This window comes from Psammomys obesus, unplaced genomic scaffold (genome assembly GCF_907164565.1).
Source record: "Psammomys obesus unplaced genomic scaffold, mPsaObe1.curated_primary_1811, whole genome shotgun sequence".
NCBI lineage: Eukaryota > Metazoa > Chordata > Mammalia > Rodentia > Muridae > Psammomys > Psammomys obesus.
The window spans coordinates 6,814,376-6,838,744 of NW_026585587.1; the positions used below are offsets into that span (position 1 = coordinate 6,814,376).

Genomic DNA, 24,369 nt, shown 5'->3' on the forward strand with positions numbered 1-24,369 from the left:
TTTTCCACTTCTAATGAAGAAGCACCCCCCTCCCAACACAATTGTGTTTGTGGATCCCTGTGATTTTATTTGCTACATTGATCTACCTGTGATCCCTAAGGGATTTTAATGTAACACAAGTGATAATTTTTATGTAAAGGAACTAACTCCAAATTTATCCACTCATTTTTGAACTTAAACATACCATGGAAATTTTTTTAATCAGAATATTAGCACAATCAAAACATATTTTTTTATAATCCAAGTTGTATGTGAAGTTAGATGTTCAGGAAATGCCAAAGAAGCAGTGAACATAGAAACAACAGCTGTGGCTGGAAACGAGGCCTGGAGAGGGTCCTGCTCCTCTAGCAAAACTCCATTGCCATGGTGAAAGGAGTCCGTATTAAAAACAAACAAACAAAAACACCTCTGTAAATGTAACATTTAAGTTTTCAAAGCTGTGGTAATCCTGTTTGCGCTTCTGTGGGTTCTCATTCCCTTGCCTGGTCTGGGAATGTTGAGTAGAAATTTCACCGTAAAGGACAGGTGCTGAGGGCCTCCCTGTGTCCTTTGCTTCTCATTTTCCTACAGCTGTTGTGGCCACATCATCCCTACCTACCCACATCACTTCATGATGAGGACAATTAGTGATGCCCAAGGTCCTAGGAATAACACTCACTCATTTAGCCAGTCATGTTTCTTTTCATAATTCTATAATATAAATCCATTTTGTAGCATATTGTAGTGGCACAGTTGTCCGGTTGTTAATTTCAGTCTCTCTTGATGGTGTCTAGAGGAACTGCTGAGTGAAGACTGTGACATACTTGGCCCTATAACTTTTCCTTGGGAAAACCTAACTCCATTTCAAAGACTCATCTTGGTAAGATATGTTAAGGCAAAAGATTAAGCTTCTAAATGCTTCAAGTAAGTTTATTGGTAGTTTGAACCCCTCAAAATTAAATTTTATAAGCAAAATATGCTTGACTTCCAAAAGCTAAGGTTTACTGAGCCTTGGCAGGGAGGAGGGACCAGCATCCCCACCCCTGGCCCCCCCACCCCCACCCCCAGCCCATGGTCCACCGTGGTGATCACGCCCCTCATACATCCTCTATAGACGAACCCTTGAGGGATGATCTGAGTTGCCTGGGGCCAGCATGGTCTCCCATGTTCTTCTGAGCTCCACCCTGCAGATGTGCCTACAGGGCTTAGTCTTTGCTGTCCCCTCCAGGCTTTAATTACAGGGACACACCACTCCTCAAGGGAGAAGGCAATGGCTGCCCAATCTGCTTATGACAGGCAATATGTCAGATTCCTGAATTGACTCACAGCTGAATCACATCCACCGATGTGGCATTTATGAAGGCAGCATTTCACACAGCTCCTGTCTGTTGCTTTAGAATCCAGCTTGGAGTCTGGGAGATACAAGATAGTATTGAGTGTGTGTTAGTCAAGTTTGTTAAGGTAGCAAAATGCCAAAGGTAACCAACTTAAAAGGCTTGTTTGTGCTCAGTTTCAGAGATTTTCAGTGTGTGGTCAGTAGACAAAAAAGGTGGGTGTATTGGTCAGGGTTCTCTGGAGTAACAGAACTTAGGAAATAAATCTCTCTATGTATATAAAAGGGAGATTTATTAGAATGAATTACAGGCTGAGATCCAGCTAATCCAACAGAGGCTGCTTATGAATGAACAGAGGGTCCAAGAATCCAGTAGCTCTTCAGTCCACGAGGCTGGATGTCTCCGCTGGTCTTCAGTGTATGGAATCCTGAAGAAGTAGGCTTTAGTGCCAGTGAAAGAATGGAGTTGCTAGCAAAGAGAGAGAACTTTTCTTCCACATCCTTTATGTAGGCTGCCAGCAGAAGACAAGGGAGGTTAGAGGTCTGTCTCCCCCCTCAAAGATCCAGATTAGAAGTGGATCCTCCCACTTCAAACTAAACAAAAACCCCTCACATGTGTGTCCCAGTTTGAAGTTTCAGTTAATTCCAAATGTAGTCAAGTTGACAACCAAGAATAGCCATCCCAAGGGGCAAAGACGATGAACAGATAGGAGCATGTGGAAATCTTTCAAAGTATTTACAGCTACTTGTAAAAATTAATTTAGAAAAAAAGATGATGAAAATTAATTCACCATAATGCTCTTTCTTCTGTCTTCATCTTCCTCCTATCCCTCAAAAACAATGTCCTTGATATTAAAACTAACACAAATGCCCAAATGGTCATTTGAAGAGGCTAGCAGCCTGATGGTGGCAAAGGGTCAGGATCCCACTTCAGAGCCTGGGCTCTCAGCAGGGAAGCTGTCAGACCAACCTGATCATTTGGTGGTGGTTTGAATAAGAATGCCTCTCATGGGCTCATAGATTTGAATATTAGTCATCAGGGAGTGGCACTGCTTGAGAAGGATTGGGAAGTGTAGATCTCTCTCTCTCTCTGCTTGTTGATCAGGATATAGCCCTCGGCTACTTCTCCCACACCATGCTTGCCTGCCACCACGCTGTCTGCCATGATCCGTGATGATAATGGAGTAAAGCCACTGAAACTGTAAATCCAGCCCCCACTTAAAGGCTTTTTATAAGAGTTGCCTTGGTCATGGTGTCTCTTCCCAGAAGTAGAGCAGAGACTAAAGATACTGACTGATCAGAACGCTGTCTCATTAACTCTGGGGTAGTCTGCTGTGAGAGCCCAGATTCTGTATGGACTTTCAATTTGCATTTTTAAAAACATATGTACTATGTTAAACACAAACTTTCCAATGTTTGACAATTTTTTGCTTTAGAAAATAGCAACCTGCCATGGTTCTGCCTAGTCCATTCTCAGCTTCGGATTCAGATTGCCTCCCATGCAGAGATTCTGAACTTGCTCAAAATGTATTTCTTGCCCACTCTAAAAACATATTGTGTAGTAAGTGGTTTGTGTATAAGGCAGTCTCCATGGGAAGTTCTGTGCTCACTACACCTGTCCGACATGTGTGCCCAGTACCGTTCACATGCCCAAAGTTCTCTCCAGACCTGTAGTATTCTGTCCCACTTAAACGTATAGCCTGGGCCACTGGTTTTTGTCTTATGAATGGAAGGATTTATTGTCTTCTGGTTGGGTTGCCCTGCAGTTTCCAGCTCCAGACAGTGTTGGTTCTTGCTCTAGACACAGCAGTGGAGGAAAAGTGTGCTTTTGTGGGGCTGGCAAGCACAGTGTGGGCCTGGGTAGCCACAGCAAGCTCTCTCACTCGAGTGTGGAAGAAGTCTGGAAGGGGCCACAAGGTAGCTGAGGGTGGAGAGGGCAGCACAGGTGAGACTACCCACCTGTAGACAGGAGGCCCCCCTCTCTTTAAACCTCCCCCAGCATACCAGAAGACTCCGGCTAGAGTTGGAACACTTCTTACTTTGATTGCATTTTTGCCCCAGCACTAATCCCCTGGGTGGATTTTTTAAAATAATTTATTTAATTTTATTTTATATACATTAGTGTGAAGATGTTAGATCCCTTGGAATTGGGGATTGGCATTACAGACAGTTGTGAGCTGCCATGTGGGTGCTGGGAATTGAACCTGGATCCTTTGGAAGAGCAGACAGTGCTCTTAACCACGGAGCCATCTCTCCAGCCCCCCACCCCAGTGGATTCTAAAGTTATGTTATCTTCTGTTTTCTTTTTCAGATTAAAATTCTTCGCCCAGAACATTTAAAGATTTCAGTCACAAAGTTTATAACTGAAAAAATGGGATGCGAATATATTTACCAGACTGCATTTAATCTGAAGGAATCATACGAACAGTCCACTGCTCAGACACCACTGATCCTTATTCACTCCTATGGTGAGCAATCTGTAAACGGGGAGGCAACCTCCCGTGCCTGGCACCAGCTAAACTGAGCGTGGTGGCTTGCACCTAAATCCTAGGACTTGTTAAGTGGGGACAAGAGGATCGTAAGTTCAAGGCCATCCTCAGCTTTGAATTTCTTGAAGGTATCTTGTTGAAAACATCTTCGAGCACATAGTATTCTTCTGAAAGTTAGGATCACCCCTTAAACTTATTAACGGTTTTCATTAACACTGATCATTCATTTGTACCTGTATATCATATATTGTATGTTGTATATCTTATATCATAGATAATATACCAGTCCATGGTATAACATGTTTTATCAATCTGTTCCCACGCCATGGTCACTTGTATTTGACTCACAATGGCTGTTTTTCTGGTTCCTAATTTCAAAGTCGCCCGAGGTTGACTATCAGAAGTAGGCTGTGCATCCCTCTAACTGGCACGCTCCACCTCTGCTGCTTGCCTCTGCTCAGCAGGCCTTCGCAAAGCTTTCTTTCAGTTTTCCTCAGGTCTTCACACTCTCCAAATCAGAGGCTCTGTCCAGAGCGGCCCCTCTCCCGAGAGGCTTTCTCACCTGATACTTGCTTACTGGAAACTTCCCTCACCATGGGGGCAGGCCACTAGCCACCCCCTCGTTCGACATCAGTCTGGACAGAAGGAGATACACCCCTCTCTTTAGGAGATAGCTAAGGTTTCACAACCCACTTTTCTAAGACACTTTTGCTGCCAAAACCTGTGCACAAGGTTTTTGCGCTCATATCTAGTTTCAGGAATGGCTTTAAAAAACAAACATATTTCAGCTGGGTTTGCAGCCATTGTGAGCAGCTGTGGCATCCATCCTCAGGAAATGAAAGGACAAACAGATCCAAGCATGACAACCAGCCAGTTGTGCCTCTGCCCATGGGCTGCTGCCCTTCCCAGATACTGGGAAACTGGTGTCACAGGCCAGCAAGTGGCAGACACAAACCTTGAACTGTAGGCTTTCATTTCAAAATCCCTGTCATTCTTCTGCAGCTGCATCCCCACCAGCCCCACCATACCCCCTCGGTAAGTACAGGATTGCGCTTGTCAGGGAATTAAGTGAGCTTACAGTTTTATGCACCTCTCCATGTCATCATACAGGGATTGACCTCAACAACATTCTCCGGAGATTCGCACAAGAGCTGAAAGGAACACCACCACAGGTGAACATCATCTCCCTGGGCCGGGGCCAGGCAGCCAAAGCAGAAGAGCTCATTTTCAAGTCCCTGGAAAAAAAGCATCAGTGGGTCTTCCTCCAGAACTGCCACCATGCCACATCCTTCATGCCCAGACTCTGCTCTATCATAGAGACGTAAGTTCCATGTGCACGAGTCTGGGGGCATCTGGGAGCAGCTTAATCACTCACACTGTGAAGTCACACTGGAAACAGCTACCAGGCACTGTGCGGGGTGATGCCGCAGCCCCTGGAGAACACGGAGCTGCCCTGAAAACTCCTGAGGGCACCCTGGCTTTGCTTTTCTTTTCTTTTCAGTGCCTGCTTAGACTGTACTGTCCATCTTATTTAGCATTTGCCCAGGTATAGATCTATGACATTTTAAAAAAATATTTTCCATGACTGCCAACAGCAAAACACCAACCCCCGTGTCCAGCTCTCCACAGTGTTTCCTTAATGGCCTGTATTGGCCCTGCTCCCACCTTGCCCAGCCACAGTCGTTTCAAGGCTGTTCTCCCGACAGCACTGACTCACTTGATTTCCACAGGCTCGGCCTTCTTGTTTGCACTATTTTGAAAGAGTATTTAAAACTGTTTTAGCCAGGTACATTCTACAGATATTCCTCCCATCTTCTTGTACTGCCTGCCTCGTCTGTATGGCCAGGATCATACGGCAAGGGCATTTCTTCTTCTTTAAAAGGAGATTTCAGTTAAATTATAACTGCCTAACCTGGATTTCTAAAGTCTCTCTTAAAGTATAGTTTGTGCTAATCTCAGGTTGTGACTCCTTTAGCAGTTTAAAATCTATTGGGAAAAGATAACGCTTATAGAATCAGTCACCCGAGAGTCAGAGGCGGATCACTGAGTTAGATGACATTAATACATGCAGACTTGGGAAGAAAACAAACTTCCCCAGCTTTTTGAGATTGCTATGTAGACAAGGCTGACCTTGAACTCAACCCTTGCTTCCCTCCCAAGTGGAGGCATGCACTGCCTTACCTGGCTTTCACTTGGGTAGTATTTTATAAGTTTTCCCTAGTTTGTGTAATGAATATTGTTAGGCTGGGATGGCTCAGGACAAAGACCAGCATGGCTTGGACTGGAATGCCCCACTCTCCAGGTTGCTACAGCCCCACCCACACTGTAAAGCCCCTTACCCAGATGACACCAAAACTGAGTTCCAGGTGGCGCCAGCCCCATCCTGAAAAACCATCAGGTACCCAACTCAAGACCTTATACAGAGAAAAGCAGCTCTTGCCTGAAACATCACCTTTCCCTTTGCCTGGGACTATATGAACTGTCCAACTTGGGTCCAGTGTGTACGACTTCTCTAGCCTAGTGGCCTCCCAAGAGCTGCACCAAAAAAACCTGAGCTTGTTTGCTGCCAACTCACTCTGATCTGGTTGCTCCAAGCCTCTTTGTTAAAGTCTTCTAGGTTCCGATTGCCAAAGTCTCTCTCTGCTTTGGCAAGGTTCCGGGGTCCAGGGTAGGACATGGGACAGGATGCAGAGTTCCCCTGTTCATTTTATCTCTTAGATAGCTGAGCTAATGGCTCAGGAAACTGATCAGCAGCTGATCAGAAAAGATGATTAAAAGAAAAAGAAATAGGGGAGGGATCCCGGGATCCCTTCTCTAGGGCTAGGGACCAGGTACACTGCTTCTAAGGAGGAAAACTTTAATTGCTCATCCTTTTTGCTGCAGCCAGGACTGTAAAATGGCTTCTAGCCACAACTGCAAGGGATTGTAAAATGGGACTCTTTGATCTGAGATTAGCTTCTGTGCAGAAGCAAGCTGCTGAGGAGGCCTCCACAGGCTAAAGTAAACTTTTTCCTGCTTATCTTAGGCTGATAGTTAGATCCTGAATCTGCTAAGTTGTTTGTAAATTGCTAAGTAAATTAAAGCGGAGAGAAAGTAAGCAAAGACCGTTCATGCACACATGCTCAAGGGGAAAAGGTGGATGATATTAAGAACTTTACCTTCAATGAATTCCTACAAGTTTACATATGATGATGATGTTGATTTCTGCTAGTGTCCCTCTGCAGAAACTGCAGCAAGTTTAGGCTGCCAGTTCCATAGCATCAGCCCATTCATACATAGACAAACAATCAGACCTATAGACCTGTGTATATTCATGCATACATTCAATAGATGATACAAACGGAGCTCCTTACATACAGATAATTGACATATACTCATGTAACGTATGTACAAAAATGGACAGACATATTGACATGTAAATACATATCATATATGTATTTACAACTCAGAGATGACTCGATTCCAGCCAGCTTTCATTCAATGGGCTTCCACCACTCAGCTTCTGCCAACAAGGGGGCAGGGTCTGCCACCATTTATTGTTTAGCCTTTATACCTCCGCAACAAAGCGCCCAGAAAAGGAATTACCTCATAGTCAAAAAGGAAATTAATCACAAAAACAGATGCATTCTAAAATACAACAGGTTACATGTTTTAAAACTAAACATTTCTCATCCATGTATCCATTGCATAAGTTCAGTATGGGTTCAGAGTGACAAAGGTTAACAAGGCCTAAAGGTTAACAGGGTGTAAAAGATACAAGAATATATGTCTTTTCAATTAAGACTGACACTAGTACACATTTTTTTTTCAGCTATCTCTAAGTTTATAGTGAGTTCAGGACAATTATTCTGTCTTTCATTATTAGTAACAAAGTAAATTTAAAATGACAGCATGTAATGCCATAAGGTAACAAGGTATAAGGAATTACAACAGAACAGTTTGTATATAATGACATCAAGGTTTGTACTTAATTAGACATTGCTTGGTAATCCCATCATAATTTGGGTTCATGGGATGTTTAAACCAACTTGCCTATATTTACAGTGTATACCAGGATTTATAATGAAGGCTTATCTTGAAGGCACAATTCTGTCTCAAGCCTGTCTCCTAGTGAGGCATCTGGAGGTCCACAAAGGTACTTATTGCAGCCATAAACTTTCGAAAGTTTTTTTTAGAAGTTCTGAAACAATTTAACTTTTAAAATTATTTGAATCAAATCAGGAATTCCATACTCAGTAACTAATTCATCTGAACAGCAATAGATCTTCATTAAGATCCCATAGGAAATTTGTTTAATCAGAGTGTATAAATACCCAGAAAGGGACACTTCACACCATACCAGGCTACAGAGAGATAGAGCAGTGCACAAAGAATGAGTGTCAGAGACTGGAAGCAATTCTGGGGTAGATCATGGTATAGACCTTGCAAAATACCTGATCCGCTTCCAGGAGGCCCACCTGCCTAATGAGCTACTTTAACAGAATGGCTCCTGACAAATCCTATACAATTCTTTGTGTAAAGCCCCTGTAGTGAGATAGTTTCTTTGGCATCAAGGCAATTTGTAAGGTCACAGAAACCTCAAAATGCTCTGACTCTAAGAAGATATTGCACAAATTTTTTAATATTTACATTTTCTTATTTTGCAGATTTAGTAGTCCAGATATGACGATAGATCCTGACTTTAGGCTTTGGTTAAGCTCAAAATCATATGGGTCTTTCCCAGTTCCTATTCTCCAGAGGGGTGTGAAGGTAAGAACAAAATACCCAGATTTCAGTGTTGACTAGCAAACCCTACTTGACTGTCAAGTGTTGCACTCATTATTGTAAACCAAGAAGAGTGCTCAGGGCATATTGTCAGCTTTTGCTGGGGGGGAGGATGCTACGTATCCCTGCTTTCAGTACTCCTAGCTCCGACACTAGCTCCTCAGAGAGGACACACTGCTTCCAGTTGTTGTAAACCAAGAAGCAAATTTTTGTACAGCTTTTTCCTTTGTCTTCTACTTTTTCTCCCTTGGGATATTGTCTTGCTCTGCTGCCCAGGCTGGCCTTGAACTCCTGAGCTCAGATGATTCCCCCATATCAGCTTCTTGAGTATAGGTATGTGCCACTACACCTAACTATGTGGCATTTCTTTTTTTCTATTCCTCTTAACCATCCTATGGTTTGTTAACTCTCTGAAAAATTGTAGCAAAAGGCAAACAAACTGTTTGCTAAAATAGGCTTAATTGTGGGTTATGTCTGACTTTCAATAGCCAACTAAAACTTGGTCAATCCTGTGAAAGGCCCAGAGAAACTGATGAAGACATAGGAAAAAATAGTATGCCCAGACCAGCTGTCCTGGCCAGACTTATTCCTAAAACTAGAAACAACCCTCTGTGACATTGCATGCTTCCCCCTCTCCCTGTACTTTTGCTGAGGGCTGCTTTCCACAGCCCTGCCCTGGAGCCTTTCAGCCTATGATTCAAGAGGCGCTATTTACTTCCCAAGACATGGCTGACTGTGACTTCAAGTGGCCTTTTTCCTTTGGTCAGGAGTAGAAGTTGAAGTAGAAAGAGGGAAATAGAGTTTCAAGAAACACTGATTTTGATTGGTTCTAATTCCACTTTAAGACTCTATCAATGAGGCTGGGTGTGGTGGTGCATGCTCTTAATCCTAGGGGCAAGGCAGGAGGTGGATCTCCCTAAGTTCCAGCTAGCCCAGTCTGCGTAGAGAGTTCTAAAAATGGTTAGAGAACGTCCTCCCTCCCAAAATGATGTGCTTACATTTCAAAGCAAAAGTTTCTGTTTCTATAACTCTGGAGAGAGAGAGGGGCTACCATGCCAGCCACCCGAATATGCTCTGGTGACATCTTGGATCCCCATCATGCACAGTAACTCCCACTGTATCTCCTCTGGGAAACACGTGAATCTAGAAATCAGGTGTTCATACCTACATACACTCACCCACATAATGCATATGCATAGTCACACAGTGCTTATGTACTGTATGTCATAAGAACCACACGAGATACTGTATTTGCCAATGTTTAAATCAATTACATTGTTAGTTTGTATGTGTTTGTTTGTGTGTGTAAGCAGGAGCCAGTTAAGACCTTGGTTATCTCAGACTAGCAGCCACACACACATAAAACCCTCACAGCCAATAATTTCAACTACTACAGCGAAGGTGTCAACAGCTACTTTGATTCTCAAGACAATCAGAATTCAGTAACACAAACCACTGTCCCTTTTAATAGGAGTGATGGCTGGCTATGCCTGCTGGCTCAGTCGGTGTCCTGTTTCCTGTGGTTTGGCTCCTGGTGGGGTTTGGGCAGCTCCGTTTGGCCACAGCTTACCAACCCCTGGTGTAGCACAATGTCAGACTCTGAAGTTCTGTTCTTTCCAAGCACTATGCTTGGGGTCACAGAAACAGTTAGCAAACTAGTGCTGCAGTTCGTCCTTAAAATACGAATTAGGCAGACCTCTGTGAGTTCAAGGCCAGCCGCATCTACATAGTAAGTTCCACGCTAGCCAGGGCTATGTAATAATACTTTGTCTAAAAAATAAAATAAAATATGTACAAAATCTGAAAGATTCTGTTACAGAGGTCTTTGAGAAGAGGGAGGAAAAGGCTAGATTTGACAGTGGTCATTGACATGGCTGTCGGCCATGTTTGTCCCCAGGGCTGGGAGAAGTGGTCCCTCCCTGGCAGGTTTCATCTGTAGTCAGTTGGCATTTTCACTCACTTTTCTTTTAAAGATTGCTGTGGAACGTCCCCAGGGGCTGAAAAGCAATTTACTCCAAACGTTTGGCTATAGCGGGAGTGGAGAGGTGACAGAAGAGATATTCGAGAAGGCCGATTGTGGACCATGGTGGAAAAAAATTATATTCAGCCTCTGTTATTTCAATGCTGTGATCAACGAGAGGAAAGTGTACGGAACACTGGGCTGGAACATCCCTTATAAATTCAACTCCTCAGACCTGGAGGTGAGCATGGGCTCTGGGAGGCAGGCAGTAGCACATGCAGAGACCTATAATAATGAGCATGAGCTAGTGTGCGTCTGCACAGTGCTAGGCATGGTGAGAAGAAAATGCATTGTGTAACTTGGAAATGAGAGTCTGAAGTCCGCTTTCTAGAATGAACTTGTAGCCCCAGCACCAAGGCTGTTCAAGGATTCCATCTTTTGGACAAGTCAAATAATGACAGTTACAGGGGTTCTGATGCCATTTTCTGGCCTTTGTGGACATCAGGCACATTTGTGGTACACAGATACATTTATGCAGGTAAAACACCCATACATATAAAATAAAAATAAAGAAATGTTCAAAAAGAAAGTTTTAATTCAGTGAATATAAGTGAAACATTTTCATCAGTTCCTGACATGTAAATAACTTATAAAAATTAGAATATTCTCTTTCAAAGCAAGAGGGATTACACTGAGCCACTGGGGCTAGGAAACTTAACAATCCTTTTAAAAATTATCTTTGTTATAGTACCTTATATTGTGCTTTTTGGCAGGATGTTTTCTTTATTGCTGATAAAAGAAATGGACAGTCACATCAGCTTAAACTTTTTCAAGGTTGCTGGGCAGTAGTGCACACACCTTGATCTCAGGAGGCAGAGACAGCAGGCCTGTAAGTTCGAGGCCAGCCTGTCAATAGGGCAAGGTCCAGGACAGCTGGGGCTACACAGAGAAACCCTGTTTTTAATGTTCTTGCAGTTGCGCTTCTGGTGCACAGTGCTGCATGCGCCCTGATCACCATCCGTTTCTGTTAGAGCGACTGTTTTCCTCTCGGCGAGTCCCACGCCGGAAAGAGGTCTTCCGTTCCCCCATGTCCTTCTGTGTCTATTAGGCATTTCTGACTTCACAAGAAGCCACAAACACAGTCTGCTCATTGTTTCTGGGGTCGGCCAATGATGTAAAGTGCAGCAGCCGCGTGTTAGCCATCTACCAAGGAGTGTGAGCACAGGGAGTTCCTATCCAAGCTCAGACACGAGGGGAAGGATTGTACTGTGTTAGAGGGGGAAATAGTTGTTCTCTGCTACTCACTCGAATAGAGAAATGAATTTAAGGAGAAATGGAAACTAGGCCTCCCCCGCCCCCCACACTAGTGACCACACCCATGATCTCACACCCCTGAGTCCTGTGCTGAAATACAGAGCTGCCCCCAGACAGATGTGTCTCAAATTTAACAATGAAGAAAACTGAAAAGAAATAACAACCTAAGCAAAGTATCAAAATATAAGAGAAAAACAGTAAGGTGAAATAAGTAACAAGAAGGAAGATGAAAGGATTGCTATGACGTATTATATTAAATGCAGCATGCACAGGTCCTGGGGTCCGTCCCGAGCACATCAATGGATAATACTGGTGTGTCTTGAAAACCTTATGCACTACTGAAAAGAAGTTAAGAGAGGTTTGACAGAAATAGAGAATTTAGTAAAATGACTAGATAAAAATGTAAATATATTTTTTTTTCCTCTAGCAATAAACACCCAGAATTGTAGTGATAAAAATTTTGAAACACAGGGAGAAAATAAGAAATTTGCGAAGCCGGGCGTAGCAGTACAGGCCTGTAATCCCAGCACTCGGGAAGATAAGAGACAGGAGGATCTCTGTGAATTCGAGGCCAGCCTGATCTACAAAGTGAGTCCAGGACAGCCAAGGCTACACAGAGAAATCCCATCTTGAAAAACCAAAAACCAGAAACCAAAATAAATAAATAAATAAATAAAATAAAAAGAAAGAAAATAAAAAAGAAATTTACAGGCCCTGCATAAAGAACACTATAAATTAGGAAGAAAAAGAACAACATTCTTGATCATCTCGATCATAAAATGTTGATGCTCAGGCCAGGAGAGATGGCTCAGTGGTCAAGAGCACTGTTTGCTCTTCTAGAGGTTCTTGAGTTCAATTTCCAGTAAACCATCTATACCTGCTACTGCCCTCTTCTGGCCTACAGGTGCACATGCAGATAGAACACTCATATACATAAAATAAATAGATAGATTAATTAATTAAAATGTTGACACTTGTGACAACTTTCTAAGAAAAGCACACTAGCTGTCCCCAGGTTCCAGACGGGGACAGAGCCATGAGCACTTGGAAAGTCTGCTCAGGCTACACAGCAAGTGGCCATGAGTGCCTCCCCTTCTTCTCTCTTGCTTTCTCTAACCCAACACATCCCTGTTCTCCAGGGGAGACTTCCCATTAGCAAACTGGCCATTCTTCCAAAGCTAATTACCCAACATAATGCAGTTATGCTTAGAGCTTGGATGATTTAGAATTGAAAACTTTAGAAATCTTAAAACAATAAGCTATAGATACAAAAATTTAAAAAAGTGAAGGAATTTTTTTTTTCACCAGACATCAAAATATACTAAAAATCCACTATCCTGAAGGAAACAGTTTAGCAGAAAGGTTAGGCTAAGTCAGTGTGATTCAGCAAAAAAATGCAGAAATAAATCCAATTTTCTGTGAGTTTCTAAAATTAACATAATTGTCCATATTTATGGGATATAATATGTATGGATGTTTGGCCTGCATGTGTGTGTGTGCCTGGCGTCCGGAAGGCTAGAGGCGGTTGTGAACTGCCACGTGGGTGCTGGGCAGCCTCCAGTAACCACAGCCCCACCATCTATGACATCAGCAGTGTCTCAACACAGTGAAAAGATGTTTTAAGTAAAAAATAGCAGTACAGCTAGCCATCCTACTGGAAGAAAATTACTTGGGTCCTTTATCTTTTGCACTGTACTTATAGAGTGAAAGGAAGGTTAAGAGCATTATACAAGCATACAAATCTCTAAAAATGAATCTAGGAGATTGTATGTACAGTCTTGGAGTTTGGGACAACTTAATTCAAATTAGAAGCCCAGAACTGAAACAGTCTCCAAACAGCTCAGTTGAGAGTGTTGACTGAAGACAAGTAACAGGCTTCAGAGATGATTTGCAATGAGGGGCTGGAGAGGTGGTTCTGCAGTTAAGCGCACTGAAGAGCATGTCCAGCTCTTCCAGAGGACTCTAATTCTCGGCGCCTTCACGGGGCAACTCATAAACTCCCCCTGCTCTAAGGGACCCAACATACTCACATGCACACACCGTCGCACAGATAGACATAACAAAGAGTGAACCTTTAAATTAGAATGTGTGATGGAAATGACTGACAAAAAATTACTACCTATGAAATACAGAGTTCTCAATACTACAAAGAAGATGAACAGTCCAAAGGCACTGTAGAGAAACTCCCACACAAATGACTGTCAGGTAGAAGAGGCTGAGAACAAATAGTGCCAGATGGAGTACAAACCCCAGCCAGGCTCCCCCTGTCACCGTGGGAAACTGCAAATGACAGGGATCCCTCCGTATCCTCAGAGGCTTGGTGGCAAGGTCCCCTTAGATGGCAAAGTATGGTGAAGTGCTTGCATCTGACCTACAAGCAGCCTTCCTACTTTAAAGCGTTTGCACATCCAAACGCTGCGGGGGTCGCCACACCATCGTGTTTATGGTCGCTCATTGCCGAGTGTGTGCAGATGTGGAACCACGGGGAGCCCAGAGTGGAGTCACATCTCCAGAGCACCAGGACCCGCACCATGGGAACATGAATGGCTGTGGTCACTGAACAGAGACAGCTGAGGGCCAGGACATGTACTGGCCGCACCTGTGCGAGTAGGAGAGTCAGGAAGCCAGGAGAGACAGAGGGAAGAGGCCAAGAGAGCTGAGGGCAGTGGAGTCAGGAGGAAGGGGAAGAAGTGGGCATCCCATTTGCATATGCAAGGTCACTCCAAAGTCATTTTCAGGACACCAACCTGCTGCTGTAGGCCTCCGGGGAGAGGGGAGGAGGATGAAAGAAGATACTTCCTTTCTTCATCCTTCTGTGCCCTGGCATCCTGTGCCCTGTGCTTCTCAGTTAAAGCAGCAACCATAATTGCAGAGGGGATAGCCCAATAGCAGTACAGTCGCTGGTGGGGAAAACACCCATCCTGATACTTTGTTCCTCTCTGTTCTTGGTTGGTTGGTTGGTTGGTTGGTTGGTTGGTTGGTTGGTTGGTTGGTTGGTTGGTTAGTTGGTTTTTCAGTACCGACGGCCTTGCACCTACCAGGAAAGTGCTCTACCACTCAGCTATATCTCCAGAACCTTTGTTATTACTATCATTTTATGCACAGGGGTATAGAGACTGTGTGTGTTGGTGGATCAGATCCCCTGGAACTGGAGTTACAGACAGCTGTGAGCCACCATGTGGTTACTTGGGATGGAACCCAGACCCTCAGTGAGAGCAGCCAGGCTCTTCATCACTGTTCATCTCTGCAGCTGTCCCAGTCCACTTCTGCTGAGTCAGGGTCTTCTGAGGTTGCCCAACTTGGCCTTGAACTTGTAATCCTCCTGCCTCAGGCTCCACAGTAACTGAGACTGGAGGACTGCACTTCCGGGCCTGGTTCTTGGTTTCAGAGAGATACTGGCCATTTGAGAGTTGTTGGTGTTGTGTGAAAGACACGCAGAGTTAACAGAGCATGGTGGCTTTGCACAGGCCTCCATCAGGGTGCTGGGTAGTGTCCTCTGTGGCCGGACAGAGATTCCATGGAAGGAGCTCAACTGCTTGATCACAGAAGTGACCTATGGTGGCCAAGTGACTGATAAGTGGGACAATCGATGCCTGATGACTCTCTTCTACAAATTCTGTAATGCTGACATTCTGAAGGCTGACTTCACTTTCTCCAGTGATGAGGTAAGAAATGGGTTTGCCCTGATTACTTTTAACGAGGTTGTATTGCATTCTTCAAACAAACTGTAATGATTACGTTAGGGGCGTTCATTAACTTTCAGAACAATATTACAAAACCAACTTCCCATTGTCTTTTAAGTGCCAGAGTATACCAGGAAGTAAAAGAATGGGAAAGGGCTGGTATGTGCCCTCCAAGGATCTTAAGTGTCATACACAAAGCACAAGGAAGCAGAAGCAGCACGCACGCACAGACCAATGAGACCGTGCCAGCCATGTGCACGTGCTTTCCACTGGTTGTCCAAGCTTCTCTTTGCCCAGCTTGCAGCTCCAGATGCTGAGTGGAAAGCACACACTGCTAGTCTGTAGAAGGCTAGCATGCAAGAACCCTGTCTCAACCATGAGCACCTGAGGGTAGTAAAGTCCAGACCTCCTATCTGCTCCCTTTCCTCACCCCCTTAGCTTCCATCCTCCCCACAGGCCTCCACCTTGTGGGCAGAGATCCAGGTTAGACACCAGCAGGTAGGCTCTGTCTGGTGTTTGCTACAGAGGAAACAACTGTGATCTCTAACCCTTGGTAGGGGGCAGGGATTTGGAGCTGTAAGTGGACAGCAGGAGATGGAAGGAAAAGGCCCTGAGCGAGACCTGGTGTCCTCAAGGAGTAGAGGTCAGACTCAGGTTAGCTGCCCAGCAGTGTGCACATTTGCTCTTGGGTACGCAAAGCTTCCTGTTTGCTCTTAAATGTTTAAAGCAGCATTGAAGTTCAGATCCTCAAGTCAGTTCTTAAAGAGAAAATTAGCCTTGAACAACCTTTAAAATTGCTCAGTCAGTGTCATGTGCTTGACTTCTGTATGCCGACTGTCACACTGAATGCACGTAAATGAACAGGAGACACAGTAGGTAACACACACACAGCTCGTTCCACGGCAACATTCCATGTTAACAAATGGTGCGTATTCTGAAGTCCTGCATTTCAATTAATTGCTTTAAACCCCTGAAATCTTTATGACCATTGCAACCTCCCAGTCCATCCTATGCACTGTAATGATCTTAGCTTCTTTCACTGAAAATGTCTTTTAGCAGTGACTGGGGTGGGGGGGTTGAGGGAGGGGCTTTCAATCAGGATATATAATGAATAAATTGTGAAGAAAAAATTAAAAAAAAAAAAAACAAAGACACCATGCAATTTGCAGGCGAATTATAACTAGAAAAGATCATCCTGAGTGAGGTAACCCAGAACCAGAAAGACAGATCTAAGTGATATTTACCTATTGCTTATGAGTAGATATTAGCCATAAAGTATAGAATAATCATGGTACAATCCACAGACCCAAAGAAACCAAGGAGGGCAAAAGGGAAGCTGCCCGGAAGTCCCCACACTTGTAACACATGAGGCCTTGGCCTCCTTCATGTTGCTTCTACAGGTTGTACTCAAGGCCTCTTGTTTCCATTAGCTGTGGGTATATTTCATTAAGGCAATAAGTGGTTAGGCTCCCCTAGCCTTTAAATGACATCTCCTCATATAGTTTGCAATAGCGCAGTCCCAAGTGTTGCTTTCATAGAGTGTCTGTACCATATAGACACAAGAAGAGCTTTTGTGTAAAGGGCCACGGGGAGACGCCATCTCCATGCATTACCCAGGATAGATGTCTTCTTACTCACGCAAAAGTAACAAAGCTATTACACTTTCAGATATACCGCCCAGTGTCCGTCTTTGCAAGCTTACAGGACTGCATAAACCTGGTCCAGTCTCTACCGGATGATGAGTCTCCCGAAATACTAGGAATACACCCCAAGGCCAAACACACCTGCAACGAGAGCAGGACCGAGACGTTCATTGAAAATCTCATCACCATGCAACCAAAAGTGGCCCGGATCAGCCTCCTGATCAAGTAAGAGCACAGTGGGAATTCTTAGTAGCTGGGAGCTACCAGGCATGATCTGGACAGAGAAGTAACGTTTGCATGATAAACTAAGTTGTCCACACCACAGAAGCAAGTACATGATACACATGCACAAACACACCTGTGCTTTATGTGTGCGTGTGTACACACAACACACCTGCCAAGCACATAGTACTTAGTAAACATTTCTTGGATGGATGGGTGACCGAATTGTATCTGGTGAGTTGTCTTTAAGTGAATACAGTTTCCTTTTTTTTTTTTTTTTTTTTTTTTTTTTTTTTTTTTTTTTTTTTTTTTGGTTTGGTTTGGTTTGGGTTTTTTCAAAACAGGGTTTCTCTGTGTAACAGCCCTGGCTTTCCTGGAACTCGCTTTGTAGACCAGACAGACTGACCTCAAACTGAACTCCCAGGTATCAGCCTGCCTCTGCCTCCTGTAGACTGGGGTTAAAGGTGTGCACCCCCACACCTGGCTATCAATGAATTTGTTTAAATGTGAAGCATGCACATTTGCTTCTCGGGAGGAACAGACAGCCGCCACCTCAATGACAGGAAGGGCTGTGGGCTCAAGAGAAGCTTGCCTGGAGTTGGAGAGCCATGTAAGTTACAGCTCTATTTATTCTGTGTCCAGTGCCACGCTGCTTCGGCGGCCTTATCTGGAAAGGGGCTAGAAATACCTGTCTGCCCTGCAAGGCTGTTTTACAGTCCAAAGGGTATGTGGCATGTATCCCAAGTTCAAGCTTCCTCCCCCTGAGACTATAAGATGAAATCCACACCAGGGCTACATGACTTCGGCTCTCAGTGGGTCACTCCATTCTCCGGCGTGTACACACTGCCCAGGGAGCTCAAACATCACTGCTTAGGGACTGGATCCTAGTGTGCACACTTCCTCCTCCCTGTGTTCCTCACCGGACCCGTGTCCAGACAGCCGCACTGACCGCTTGGCAGGGACTTCTGAGAGCCCGGCGACTTCTGCCCTGCTTTGGGTTTTTCAGCATCTAGGTTTAACACATCCTAACAACCGCGTTGTCGAGGCCTTTCGGTAACCTTGCATCCCACTTGTAGACTTGATCAGACATTTTCAAGTAGCTTAATCTTTGTTATAAAGTCGGCATCCTTCCGTCTGCCAGGCCTTCTCAAGTTTGTCAATCATTTCTATAACTCCAATACTCAGATGTGGACAGTGAATCTTACATTCCTTTGTCCTCTTTCTTGTATGACTTTAACAGGATTTCAGGGTGTTACTTTCTAAGTGGAGGTTTGCTGTGCAAGCATGAGGGCCTGTGTCAGAGCCACAGAACCCAGCTAAAGCCAGGCACACATCTGTAACCCAACAACTAGAAAGTGGAGGGACATGGATCCTGGGGCTTGCTAGCCAGCCTTGCCAAGATGTGAGATCCAGGTTCAGTAAGGAGCCTTGTTTTCGTAGATAAATTAATAACTAAGGTTGAGAGAGGATGGAGACAAAAGCCATCCCAACATCAAGCTCTGACCCCCACATATGCCTACCCAGGCAGGTGTACCTGCACACAGCATGCAAACAAGAATACGACACCAACACCCCCACACGCATACACACACGCCATATTCTAGAGAACGACATTCCTTAGCACAAGAGTATCTTTTCTATAATTTTCCCTTGGTGGAATTTCTTCTTGTTGGGAGTAGAAGTAGCATACCCAGAAGCTGTAGCTGTCAGGATAATTGCTCCATAATTCTATGCAAGGTAGGCGGCCACATTACCCACATCCCTGAGCGCCAACTACATAGTCTCTGATGCCTATAGACTGAACTTACACTTCTTTGGCTAAATTCATGTATTTTTTTTTTTCGATGGATCCCCAAACCAATTAGAATTCTGTATTACCTTTTAGTCATCTTATCTCTGGATCAGGAGCCAATCAGAAGCCATCAGAATGCTCTCTGGCTTTGGCACATGGGTTTTGCTATTTGATCCGTCATCCAGGGTTGTTTGCTAACACAAAATAGACACAGTTCAAGTGCTACTTCACTAGAAGTGAGTATATAGTACCTGCTTCTTAGGGGAAATTGCATACTTGGAGACAGGCAATGCCTAGGAGGAAACATCAGCATGTTCCCAGAGAACAGCAGGCAGAATCCTGTAGACTCCACGCCTGTGATAACACACTTCATGCTATTAGCATGCCACACCGCACCAGCAAAAGATGGCAGGAATATAATGGATTTTTGTTTTTTTGTTTTTTTGTTTGTTTGTTTGTTTTTCCTGGGGAGATGTAAACAGATGTCTACTCATTTCAGATATGCCACTGACATAGAAACAATTCCTCCCAAATCTAGCTTAATGAACCAGTGGGTTTAGTTAAGTTATTTTTAGGAGTGTGGGTTACCGTGGTTCTCCTCTACCTGGGGGCTGTCTCCCACCAGTCCACCAAGTCAGGAGGGGCATGAGACGAGGTGCAAGGCTGGAAAGGCCAGTGGCCACTGTACGGAGATCACACACTCCAGGAACCTCTTCAGGGAGCTAGCTCAACTTTAATTCCAGAGAACAAAGGTATACCCCTTGGGGAGTGGGGGGGGGGCTCCAAGTTTAGGTGTACTTAATTAGTTGGAACTAGGCACTTCAAGGATGCTTGATTTGTATTAACAGCACACTCCTATCATATGAATGGAAACACTACCTAATTATCCTATAGGCACAGGGAGGGGAGAGCTAGCAGGAAGCTGTGTCAAAGGCCATATATCAAATGTGGCTAGGGGCATCTGTGTCTAGAGATACTCTCCAGATGAAGTCAGGCAGAGAACAAGAGGTCCTGCTAAGAAGAGGGAGTCCTGCCCCATAATGCCGAGCTCAGAATGGCTATCCGGACTGCAACCTCAAACAGCAGGGTCCTCCCAACAGGTTACAAGCTACTTACAGAAGCATAGATAAGCCAGACATTTATGTTACCAAAAACTCCACCCTAATATAGGTGGCAACTCCCGAAAACTTGCAGGCAGCTCAGCTCATCAGTCTGTCCTGCCCAGTGACTATTAATTCTGATAAAACCTTGCAGAGAGCCTGGTAAATCTTCTAAGTTTTAGGAACTTCCTGAGACTTGTGACTTTACTCCCTGAGCCTTCTAAGTTTAATTAATTTCCTCAGTGTGAAAGAGTCTTTCTCTAGAAAGGAGTGTTCAAATTGAAAGAAGTAGTTACACAACTAGAATACATTTAGCAAGAATCTTACACATGTTTCATAGTGTCACCTAGGTCACATAAGAGGCCATGATTCCTCCAGTCACGTTACTCAAACATGGAAACTCATCTGTCTGTGAGATGCTATTGGGAGACATGTCATATTCAATATAATAGAGACTTTTTGCCTTTTGAAATTATTTAAAGGCACCTTGGGTGGCTACTGAGAAACTGAAGCAAAAGCCAAAAAGCAAAGCATGATGACCAAGTAGAAAATGCATGTCCTTGAGTAATGGACATGTAGGTGGCCCAGAAGCAGTTCTACTGAGCTAAAAGGCCACGCTGGTGATGTCAGGGTTATCAGCTGCTTTGAAAGATGACATTCATTTGGCTAAATGAGAAGAAACCTGGGTGTTGGGTGAAAACCTAGGCCATCCCAGCCAACAAAGAGAACTCAGGAGCGTAGGTGTGCCCTGCTCGCCCGCTCTCCACACTGTCAGTTCCCTGGCCCTGAGTCCTCATCTTTGGAAGGACTCCAAAGCATCCCGCCAGTCATGTGGCTCCACAGACTCAACCAGCCACAACCAGAGTGCATGGTCAAGAAGGCTTAGGGTAAGCGCAGAGGAGGTGACAAGCTTGACCCATCGACACCTCTGAGCTGCTGGGCATGCCTCCTGCTCCTTCACATTCAGTCTGGGCACATGCCTGTCTGCAGATGTCTGACATAATGCTTCAGCTACGCCCTACAGTGTAGAATGAGGAAGTCGCTGGGTCTGAGGGCCATGGCACATTCAAATTTATTATGTTCAATAAATTTGTTCAGTGTGGGCGAAGCTTCATAAGGTAAAAAGTGTTTTAGAAACAAATCCTAGGAAGGCTTTTACAGCCAGGCACGGTGGCGCACACCTGTAATCCCAGCAATCAGGGAGCCAGAGGCAGGCACATCTCTATGAGTTCCAGGCCAGCCTGGTCTACAAATCAAGTCCAGGATAGCCAAAGCTACACAGAAGAACCCTGTCTCAAAAAAAGAAAGAAAGAAAGAAAGAAAGAAAGAAAGAAAGAAAGAAAGAAAGAAAGAAAGAAAGAAAGAAAAGAAAGAAAAGAAAGAAAAGAAAGAAAAGAAAGAAAAAGAAGGTTTTTACAACAGATTTCCTTATAAACACAGAAGTTACCAGTTTTCTGCTCTGTGAATTTCAGTGTCTCTGAGGTCTTCGGTGTCACAGCTGAGAGCTCCATGAGGCTTCTTACCTCTTGTGGGGCCAAAGCAGAGGGGACTCCCAGCAGGGTTGCTCTGCCTCATTCTTTACCTGATTCCTTTGCAGTCCTGAGCAGAGCAGCGACCAACTGGTGATGGAGCTCCTAACTGACATAATGGTCCAGCTCCCCGTTTCAGTGGAGAATGAGGAAGTCAAGGGGCCTGAGGGCCAAGCCACATTCAAATGTATTATGTCTGGTCCAATGTGGTTGAAGCTTCATAAGAACGTCGAAGGTGAGCATCGGCCCTGAGCTTCATCCCATGCTGTGGCCTCGTCAGCAGAGATTCTGACCCTGGAGGGAGGGAGAACAAGCACAGCTTGGAAAGACCATGCGTTCTCCCAGATGGGAGATGGTGGCAGAGAGGAAAATCGGGCTTTGGTATGAGGGAGGAGGGAGTCCAAAAAGGAAACAGCAGCTATCATAGCAGACAAGGGCTCAGCTGGGGTTGCTGTCCAGTGGTGTTCTCCCTGCCCTCTGGCCTCTGGGATAGAGCTCAAAGCGTGAGATTTAGAAAAGGGGTCTCTTGATGAAGGTGAGGTCAGGCCCAGGTCCAGCTCTGAAGAGATAAATTCCTGGATTGGGAGAAATTTCCAAGTTAAATTCTAACATCCAAAATTCCTTTTTTTAAATTTCCCCTTTTTTATGTATTTTTTTTATTTTTTTAATTGTATGTTGTCGGAGTATACACGTACATACGGGTGCCCAAGGGCACCAAAGAGATGTCAGATCCCTTCAAGCTGGAGTTACAGCCAGTTGTTAGCTATGATGTGGGTGCCAGGAATCAAACTCGGGGCCTCTGCAAGAGCAAAGAGCAGTACATGCTCTTAACCGCTAAGCCACCACTCCAGCCCCATAGTCTAAGTTCTACTGTTTCCAAAATTCACTTTGGAGCCAATTGTTGAGCAAGAGTTTACCAAGATGCAGGGCGGTGCCCGGCCAGCAACAGCACACAGTCGACAGTGGTCCCGAGATCTGATCCCAGCACAATGGGGACACCTGAAGGTGCATCTCTCAGAATGCTAAATCTGGCCTTCAGTTCTGCCAGCAAGTCTGAAAAAAAAAATTAAACTGAGGGTCTCACTAAGGAGCTCTGTCTGGCCTGGAAGTCAGAGGCCCGCCTGCCGCTGTCTCCCAAGCAGTGGGATTAAAGGCGTGTGCCAGACACAGCGGCTGCTTATTGATTTGCATATTAAGTGACACTCTGATAAATCATGGTAACAAGGAGTACGGTTGATTGGAAAAAAAAAAATACCTACAATATTTGCTCTCTAGACTTGTCTAGAAAATGCCTACCAACCATATGCATGGACAACACTTGGAAGCCTGCATATCTCAGAAATCTCCTTCTGTGTAAACATCACATTCTCTCTCTCTTTATTCAGGCTATGATCCCCTCGTCCACTCTGTCTTGATAACCTTTCTAAGGAAAGAAATAGACTGTTTCGACAAGTTACTATCTGTCATCCACAAATCCCTAAAGGATCTTGAAGTTGCCATAAAGGGAGAGAGCATCATCACTGAGGACCTGGAGGAGATGTACGAGTCTCTCCTCACGGCCAGGGTGCCTATGCTGTGGCAGGTAAGCAGCCATGCCTGAGGCAAAGGTCGGTGTTCCACACTGACGGGGATGACTGCTCCCTGTGAGGAGAGGGTGGGCAGCCATTGTGCTCATCTATTTCCGGTACAGGTAAGAGCGGATACAACCAGTTAGAGGGCAATGTGTACCTAAATTTATCTTTGAGGTATGTACCACAGAGCCGTAACAGCACAAATCTGAAAATAGCCTGAAGATACGGGAAGAGGAATCTGGTTACATGAACTGAGGTCCAGCCACAAGATGAGGTGTGTGGACCCTCCACACGGTCTTGGTAAAGTTTTTAGTGTTCCCAAAAAACGTGGAGGCATGTATGTGTTTGCTTGTAAAAGCACATGTGTTTTAATTTCAAGAAACACAGAAGTCGTGGAAGGAAAAGAAGTTACTTAAGTGGTACCTTCATGGTCTGTGTGCGGAGAAAGGCGTTGCTCTTAATTTCATATTTTGTAGTACTTCAGTCTGCTATTCTGACTTATCTCATTCGTATTTTAGTTAGTGTAAGTGCTGACAAACGCCACGTGGGTGAGCCCTGAAAACCGCAGCTCTTCTGCAGAGCGCAAGAAGGCAATCACAGAAGGCCACAGTGTAGGACTCGTCCATAACAGACAATCACACGCAGTGTGGGCGCCTCCCGCTGGGAATGACATTAAAGCAATGCAAGTGAAAAGGCCAGGGCTTGTTTGCTCGCTGGCTAGCTGGCTTGCTTGCTTGCTTTGGTTTGTTTAGTGATGACAGGCTGAAGGTGACTGCAGTATTGGTTGTCCAGCTCAGGAAATACATCGCACAACCACTGAGCAGGTACCTCATTGTATGGTTATTTGAATTGCAGGTCGATACACTACTAAAAAAAAAGAAAAGCTATGTAGAAAACATGGAAACAACTTAAAGGCATCAATGACAACTAATTCTTTAAAAATTCAATATGAACTAGTGAAAAGTTGCAATGTAGCATTCATACATGTAG

General features: G+C 44.6%; 1 protein-coding gene across 1 annotated transcript in view; it reads left to right on the plus strand.

The window, feature by feature from the left end:
• The window catches only part of Dnah14 (dynein axonemal heavy chain 14), a 248,159-nt gene that overhangs the window by 215,383 nt on the left and 8,407 nt on the right, over window positions 1–24,369 (plus strand). Inside the window, 9 exon segments of the mRNA XM_055609680.1 lie at window positions 774–859; window positions 3,624–3,780; window positions 4,912–5,122; window positions 8,448–8,550; window positions 10,539–10,766; window positions 15,307–15,504; window positions 17,191–17,390; window positions 21,877–22,043; window positions 23,194–23,390. Of these exon segments, the coding sequence (XP_055465655.1) occupies window positions 774–859; window positions 3,624–3,780; window positions 4,912–5,122; window positions 8,448–8,550; window positions 10,539–10,766; window positions 15,307–15,504; window positions 17,191–17,390; window positions 21,877–22,043; window positions 23,194–23,390 (1,547 nt within the window).